Source organism: Lissotriton vulgaris, chromosome 5 (genome assembly GCF_964263255.1).
Source record: "Lissotriton vulgaris chromosome 5, aLisVul1.2, whole genome shotgun sequence".
Classification (NCBI taxonomy): domain Eukaryota; kingdom Metazoa; phylum Chordata; class Amphibia; order Caudata; family Salamandridae; genus Lissotriton; species Lissotriton vulgaris.
In genome coordinates this window covers 324,479,183-324,487,776 of record NC_141693.1, presented here as the reverse complement: position 1 = coordinate 324,487,776, position 8,594 = coordinate 324,479,183, and the positions used below count along the sequence as shown (strand labels likewise).

The window sequence follows — 8,594 nt, the reverse complement described above, 5'->3', positions numbered from 1 at the left end:
ATGTGAATTAAAAAGTTTTTTTTTCAGGTTGCAGGTCGTTCCCTGGATGTTTGAGGGCCATACAACAGTAGGGTGCTCCACAAGGTAAGTGGTAAGCAGAAATAACTATCTCCCCTTTCCTGCAAGTACTGGATGCACTGCAACTGTAGATTGCCCTTCCTTCTCTTTGACTATATGCCACGTTCACTGTCCAGCTCCCACTACCCTATGCAATGAAGGACAATTTGTGTTTTGATTGAAACAATAAATAAATATAAACAGGTCATAGTGTGATCTGGGAAAGATCAACACTTACACAGACACGCTGGCCTGGAAGCTAGGCAAAAGCACAAACTCCTTAGAGCCCACTCACATCCTGTGCTTTGGGTTTAAGGCCAGGACCTTCTGATTGTATAAACATAGACCAAGTAGTGGTCACCCTCAATAATGATTGCAATGGAACAGTGGTCAACTCTCAAGAAAATACAATGTCAGGTTTGTTCTGTGACCAATTCCAGTGACTTCAACTTATGTTCTGGAGGGTTCGTTGGATGAGCGCAGCGTACAAAGTTCTTTACATATACCCTATTGCAGACTGTATTGTCTCAATATCTATCCCCTGAGACTTTAAGAGATCTTCTCAGTCCCCTGCACCTGCACACCTGGGATTTGGTCTCTTCATATGACGGTTACACTACAGGTGTGCAGACAGCTTGGACTTCATTCATTCCAGTGCCATTTTAAGTATCTGAGATTGGTGTGAAGGTGGCGGGAGATTAAGTTTAAACGATGTGTTGCAGGCTTTGAAAGAAAAAAGACCAGAGAACTTCAGAGTTCATTATAGGTTCATTCATGGCTAAATCACCTAGGTTTTCTGCAATGTGCTTTCTGTAGGATCCAAAAGCGTGAGTGCTTGAAAGACTCGAAAGCTCAACTTCAAAGGCAGGAAATAACTGGGCCAATTTGTTCAGCTGATTTGTCCAAGAGAAGATTCAGGTGGTGGCGTATGCTCGACGTATGAAGATCTCGGATTTCTTTTTATATTGTACTTGATGTGATGTGAAGCATTACTTTGTTTTAAAATGAGTATATGAGTTGACATACCGCTGAAGTATTGCATTTTTGCAAAATGTACATGCTTGCACAGAACTGCTACAACTACGTTATGATATATTTTCACTCTCTGGACAAAATTTCTTTCTGCGTACATTTTTATGTACATTCCTGTATTACAATCAAAGCTCAGATAGACAAGTGTATGCTCCATCTAAATTTCCCTAAAACATTTGTTGACAGATGATTTAGTTTACTAAAACAATTCGAACAATTACAGAATGTAAACTTGTATGCAAATTTTAGTAAAATAATTTTATAAAATTCTAAAAGATACTGAGCTAGTATCACCCAGATCTACATTTTGTACATCCTGGCTGGTTTTCCTTTAGAAGTAGCACGACATTGACAAAATTAAGGCCACCATTAGAATAACCATCACCGTACACATGTATCTTACAAGTCACTAAACATTACAAAAAAACTGTACAATTTACAACGAGCGGGAGCATGCTTCTCAGGTGCCGACAGGACGGACCCATCTATGCAAATATATTTAATTAACATCTGAAGTATGGTGTATGTTTGGGCCATTGGACATGACTGGAAAATAAATCAGGTCATCTTTGAGCGCGATCATTTCTTTAAGCCACGACTTCCTGAATGAATTATTTATAAAAATACATCTATATCCTTTCGCACTGATCAAATGGGCTGCTTGGTCATCCTTTTTTTTACTGATCAGGAGCACAAATATATTGTCATAGTCAGTAAAACTGTGCAGCATGGATATGGCTCTGTGAATGAAAAGCTGCCCTCACTTATTAAGGAAATCCTTTAGCACAGGGAGGACTGTTCGAAATAGAACAGGAACTAAGTGCTAGAAATGCACAGACTCATACTGGAACTCCAACAAACTACATGAAAGAGACAACAAGACTTGATACAAATAAGACAGAAAAAAACGAAAAACGCATAACAACCTACTGTTCTTTCATGTTGTGTCTCAAAATCATCCGGTTTGGTGTAATGACCCCAGTGGAGTTTGAATTCATAATCATGAACATACAAGTAGCGATAGCTAGTATTTTATAGCCGTAAGGGACATTTTATATTCTGACCACCAAGACATTATTCAAAATATTATCAGTAATTCACTGTAAAATAAAATTACACCATAGAAATCTAAATATTGGATGGCCGAGAAGAGTTAAAGGAATCTTAACCAGCAAACGTTCTCTGTGAAGTGTGCCTCCACTCATTTACTCGATGAAAGTAAGTTCACAGAAAAGCAACACTTTGGTAATGTTAGCTCAGTTAAAATACTTTAGTAAAGATCACCATATAGTGCATTCTCACTACTGAATCCTTGGACTGTACCAAAGTGGTGGCTCGGTTTTCAAGACTATATTTATATTATCAATTCAGACGATATGGTAAAGGTGCAACCATTCACTAAACTGATACAAGGCAATGTAAGTTTAGTTGGTTAATAATGTCTCCAATAAGAAAGAACCTACTAAAATGTATTAAATAAGTAAAATTATAGTTACATCTTAAAAGAATAACAGTGGATAATTGTTTTTTAATAAAAATATACAACTCTGATGTTTTAAGCAGCTTTTGTCCTTTCCAATGGGAATCTCAGCCTCTTCATCAAGCAACAAAGAAAGTTGATGATGTTGAGCCAACTGTTTGCAAATATGTACTAAATCTACCTTAATGAAATCTAACTTTTAGGTTTCATTCTTGTGTGTAGTCATCGGAGACAGCAAATAATATATTTTTGCAGATGGTTGGATCACACACCACATCCAGGAGCCAACATGTAGCAGAATGTCTCTTACCCTGATGGGCAGAGGCTTTTGCCATTGATGGTAGTGGCAGGTGACAAGCAGCAGCATAACCGTCCACTGGACCAAGCAATACTTCCAAAGCAGTGATCCTTACTGCATGCAACCACCTAACCATAACTGCTCACCTTTACTAAATCAGAGGTGTGCTCCAAAGCACCTACAATTTGGTAATATCCATGGCCAATTCTAAGTCCTCTGAATAAATTAACGTTGCTTTAGATTTCCTCAGACGATTGCCAAACATTATTTAGGGAAACGAACTGAGGATTTTCATTAGAGCGCTGCTGTAGTGTAAGCAAGACATACATTGACACATGCAACACTTTCACTAGAAAATGTCAGCAATGACTTTTGTGGAAACACAAATAAAATATCTCCCTTAAATCTATCTTTTGTGCAATCCTGAGGAATGTCCCGTTTGTCTGCCGATATTCACTTGGTGCACGCTGCCACTATGGTTAGGCCACCTTTATCACGGCGGTTGCTTTCTTGGTGAAGGACCGTCTGCATCGTGTGGAGTGTGACAATGATCTCAAAGGAGGCAGACGAGTGATCATGATGTTTACAACAATTCCAAAATGTAAGAAGTCCGACACTGACGTGATCTAGCTCTGCAGCATCATCACAAAATACAGACACAATGTCAATGTTCCAAATGACCACAAGCATAGTCCACATTACTGGCAAACACTCCTGAATTTCCAATGTGGCACTTTGATATGATATCCGTCATCTTTCATATTTCCAAGGCAATCCAAGACAAAAACTGGAGCCTTTTTCCCTTGACCTCAAAACTAGTTTGTACAGTCTCAGAAGTCCAAGGGAAATAATGGATGGGTGACCCTCTTCTCAGTCAGTAGCGTGGCGTTTGGCAGTACATATAACCAGGCTCTGCAGAGTACAGAAGTATAACTACAGCACTGAGCCAGGCCATCACCAAAAGATCTGACTTTCTTCTCCTTTCCATTTCAGTTCTAATGGACAATCCACGTACATATCTATACATCGGTTTCTATCCGCAGCCTTTCCATGCGCTGGACATTGCGCTGAACGACATTGCGGTTGGTGATCTCTTTCGCACATGCTTGAGGAAACCAACCCATCTCACTGTCTCGTATCCTTTCACCTTGGTACCAGCCTGCAATTAAAAAAAAAGAAATATATATTAAACGTCAGGTGACTAAGCTTAAATACAATTTCTTGGGAGACATTCTTTGGACTATCACCGGAGATTAACAATGAAACACTGAAGAATTGATTGTTTCAAAAAGAGCAGTTCCTTTGGCACCCCTTTCACATCAAATTCCCATATATCTTAAGGGGACTTATTCAGTTATGTTTTATTACTGGGCATTTGCATAGACTAGTGTTTGACAATTACCTTTCCTCTTGGTGCTTGTATAGACCCTGGTCTGTAACTGTGCTCATGACCAAGAAAACAGATCTCATTCCTACTTTGACCTAAGGCATTATGATCAAGCGACTGGAATTATGTCACAGGTAGGATCAAATTATGCAACAGGTCTGACAAAATTAAGCTGCAAGAAAAGGGAAATAATATGGGTTGAAACTTCACATTTTGTGATAACATGATTTTATTAGTTTGAAATTAGTTAAGACAGCGAGAGCAAAGGTTTTACCTTATTACTACTAAGTTCACACTCAAGTACAGCAATAAGCTGAAAGTTGACCTGTCAACCTTTGTGAAGTGCCGTCATCTGCAGGGTAACACCTATCTCAGCATTTTTAGTAACTTTTGATCAGTTTGAGAAGGATTTTATTTTAGTTCTGCAAATTATGCGACAGAATGATGAATTAGGAGGCAAAGGCTGAAATCTATAATAATGCGGAAAATACTGTAGCACAGAATTACCATTCCTTTGGCCGTGCATTATGCCTAGATGTTCTTCATTTTCCTTCTTGCCAAACCATGCCAATGGGAACCATGTAAACTCTCAGATAGCTACTGTTGTTTTGATTTATAGTGTGACTTTTCAATTATAAATTATGTTCCGGGATCATGGTTTCTTTCCCTGTTCTTGCAGTCTGTTAGATTATGAAGCTACTAATATTTCCTTTACAAAGTCTATTTCCATTCTTAAAGATATATTCGCTTCATAAATTGTCCTTTCCAACAGCGTGGCCTCTCGTTCATTGCTCTATGTACTGCTCTATGTCCCTAAGTGATGCAATTACCCAAGAAACCTTCTGCAAGCCCATTTTTGCTTCCACTAGCTCCACTTGTCTCTGGAACAATACCCAGCCTATTTTACTCACAACTGAAGACAGGAGAAAGTTGTGTTATATGTAGTGCGAGGCTCAATAGAGTGAGGCATAATGAAGTGTTGGTTAAGAGGCATGATGCATAGTGTCGATATGCCAGTGGAAGACTGTGCATTAAAGCAGTGTGCTCCCAATAGTGAGAGCATACAAACCAACATACTTACTGGATACTGTAGAAAAGGGTTAGAATTTTGCAGCTAAATATGTCCTACCTAAAACATCCATTTACTATTTTCTACCTTAAAGAGAACTCAGAGACAAATGAAAGGCTAGGACTATTGATGCTCCAGCTCTAAACTGAAGCAATACTTACACAATTTCACCTGACTTAGTCAGCAGATGTGATTTCTAATACTTCTGCGCTGTCCGGCAAAATATTACCTACTATCTCCTTGGCCCCAAGATCACATAATACCTGGTCTCCCCTTGCCTCGTCAGCAGCAGATTCACTGGAGGCCAGGAAGACGGTAACAGTTGCCTTAGTGACATCGAGGATAGACTACTGTAACAGTCTATTTGCAGGGACCACCAAAACCACCACCCATAAGCTTCAAATGGTGCAAAATGCAGCAGCCAGGCTAGTTCTTAAATGGCCGAAGAAATCATCTGCAACATCGGCACTAAATATACTGCATTGGCTACCAATAACCAAGAGGGTCCTTTTCAAAATATTGATAATTACCTTTAGAGCCACCCATGCCCTAGGACCAAAATACTTACAGAGGAGATTTGCCAGATACCATCCTTCACGCAATCTCCGATCGTCCAGTTCGAACTTGTTGTCGGTCCCCATTTTCAGGCTTAGCACGAGAGGTCGCAAATCACTCCCAGTACTTGGAGCTAAAGCTTGGAATACTCTCCCCCCTTCCATACGTGCATTAGACAATGAAAAAGACTTCAGAAAGGGACTGAAAACCTGGGTTTTTAAGCTACAGGACACCTGCGCTAGAGCCCTAGTGTAACAGTTGGATGAGTTCTCACCTACCTCCAACCTGTTTCCTACATCTCTGGATCATTATCTGGCGCCTAGATGCTCCTTGGAGCGATTGCTGCGCGTTATAAATGCTCTGTTACATTACATTACATTACAAGATTACCACCACATTTTATTACCACCCCACTCTTCGAACTTTAAAACAATTTTTTTAATTATTTTTCTCATGAAAGACAAATATACATAAAACAGGTTTATGCATAAAGCATCATTTGGAAATCCAGTGCGGGATCTTTATTATTATTTTTTTTTACTGTGGGAGCCTGTGAATGGTTAAATACTGTAGCTATGAGTCATGAGCACACCCCCAACCTTCTGTAGAAATGCACAAGCAGTAAACCTCTTACTGCCTCTATTACTTACCCTTAATCATTCCTCCGAGCACAACTCGTCCTCATCACAGTCCTAGTCTTGACCTGGCTCCCTGGGATCCAACAGCACGAGGGGCTAGATACACTTTAGGATGAGGGTGCTTAAAGATGCCTTTTATAGTGGTAGCAGGGTGAAGAGCCAACCACAGAGGAGAGATAAAGGGCAGGAGGAGGATTACTTAACTTTAGGATTGGGTTACGCACCCGTGCCTCCTGGGTGAGTCTGCATCTCATGTGGTAAGGACTGTGATGAAGTGGGGTGAGGAGAACATGCTGGTGGGACGAGGAGAAAATGCTGTTGAGGTGTGCAGCTCCTAATAAGCCACGCACTACTGCAGACCGACATACAGAGGGTGCAAAATCTCCTGTACCAAAATTGTTGTGACTGCAGCAAGAGCATGCTTCAAACTGTATAAGTTTGAAATGCACTCACACAGATCCTTGTACCTTTGTGAGTAAATGAGTAAATATATGAGGAAAGTTCTTCCCCCAATACCTTAAGCAGAGGATTTACAAAATAGCAACATCACTTGGTGCAGTCAGAGAGAAAAAGTTATAAGAGGCGCACATGCTTGCAAGTAGTAAATATACTGGGTGGAAGTGCTTTGGCAGCAGGGCAGCCGATCTAGGTTGGAGGTTACAGTGTGGTTTTCTTTCTGAGGAGTTAATTGTCCCAGAGAAATTTAGTAGATTCTCATTCCTGGAAGGGAAGCTTGATCTAATCCCCTCAGAGGACCTTCCAGCGAAAATACTTCAGATTTCCAGCAATGGATTTGTGTGGATATTACTAACCGATGTGGCTCTGCAGCCGCCCCTGCCAGATTACTTCCAGAGAAAAGAGTTTGGGCTAGTGTTCAACCAAAAGCTTCAAGGAATTTTTTTTTATTATTTCAATGCAGATCCCACCCAGGGCGCAGCACAAGGACAGATGTTCATCTCGCCACTTAACCAAAGACACTTTGCAATTAATTGAAGAAAATGTCAGTGTACAAATGCTGATTTCTCTGTGGATCCGAAATGTTTTGACAATTAGCACCCCTCCACACACACACAGCTGAGTGGTAGTATAAATACTACTTTCTTACAGGAAATTGAGTGTCATTCTTCAAGTTTATAGAGATTATAACACTGAGGAAATATGAGGGTCTAAAAATGCAGCTGGACACAAAGGTCAAACCGCCTTGAAATTGATGGATTCTAGTCTATTAGTTAAAATGGGAAGGTGGATGAGAATGAAAAGGAGCTAGAAATCTCTTGAATAACCAGCACTGGCAAAGGCACGAGGTCTCGTCAATGCAAAATCTATTGGATTTGTCAATGTTTTCCTAGCCATGCGCTGCTGTGCTGAATGGAAATAAACAAAAAATTAAAAAGAATGCGCTAAAAACATTAAACCATGCTGCACAGAAGCTGCGCTAGTGTACAAGAGGGCAAAAAAACATTGACAAAGCCAAACGATCTCGCAGAGGTGAGACCTATTAGTAGCTTTGTCAATACTTAGGTAAAGAAGAGCTGACTGTGTCATAGTGCTTTTTTTTCCCTGGTGTGAGTGGGTGGCGGAGGAAAGGGCAAGCAAAAATGGTGGGGGGCTGATGGGAGGAAAGGGCAAGCAACAATGGGGAGGGAAGGGGCAGGGGTACTAGTTAAGCTAAGACAGGGATGGCGGCAGTGGGACGAGGCAAGCAACAAGATGAAGGGTACTGAGGGGACAGGGAAATGCAGTGCAGCATTGTGATTGGTAAGCACCCAAGCTCCCTTGACCAATCACAAGGCTGCAATGCATTTCCCTGTCCCCTCTGTACCCCTCATCTTGTTGCTTGCTTGTAATGCAGTGTTGTGATTGGTTTTGAGAGTCCTGGTTTGACGCTCAACCAGGGAATGGGGGCCTGGGCATGTTCGACACTTAGGCTGGAATGAAGCCTGCATGGAGAATGGGGAAAGTGCGAATTACAGGTTAGGGCGGCCGAGAGGTCCGATCAAACAGTCATTGCGCAGTTAGGAGTGGGCAAACCACTTCTCCCCTGCTCTGCTCCGATAGCAGAGCAGCCCCGCCCACCC

The 8,594-nt window shown here is 41.1% G+C and overlaps 1 protein-coding gene across 2 annotated transcripts in view; it reads right to left on the bottom strand.

Annotated features, from left to right (window-relative positions):
- Positions 1–1,172: 1,172 nt before the first annotated feature.
- The window catches only part of ARHGEF16 (Rho guanine nucleotide exchange factor 16), a 340,813-nt gene continuing 333,391 nt past the window's right edge, over positions 1,173–8,594 (bottom strand). For both annotated transcript variants that reach the window (XM_086921558.1, XM_086921559.1), the window contains exon 15: positions 1,173–4,026. In XM_086921558.1, coding sequence (XP_086777684.1) covers positions 3,887–4,026 — 140 coding nt within the window. In that variant the 3' untranslated portion in view covers positions 1,173–3,886. The remainder of the gene's footprint in view (positions 4,027–8,594) is intronic.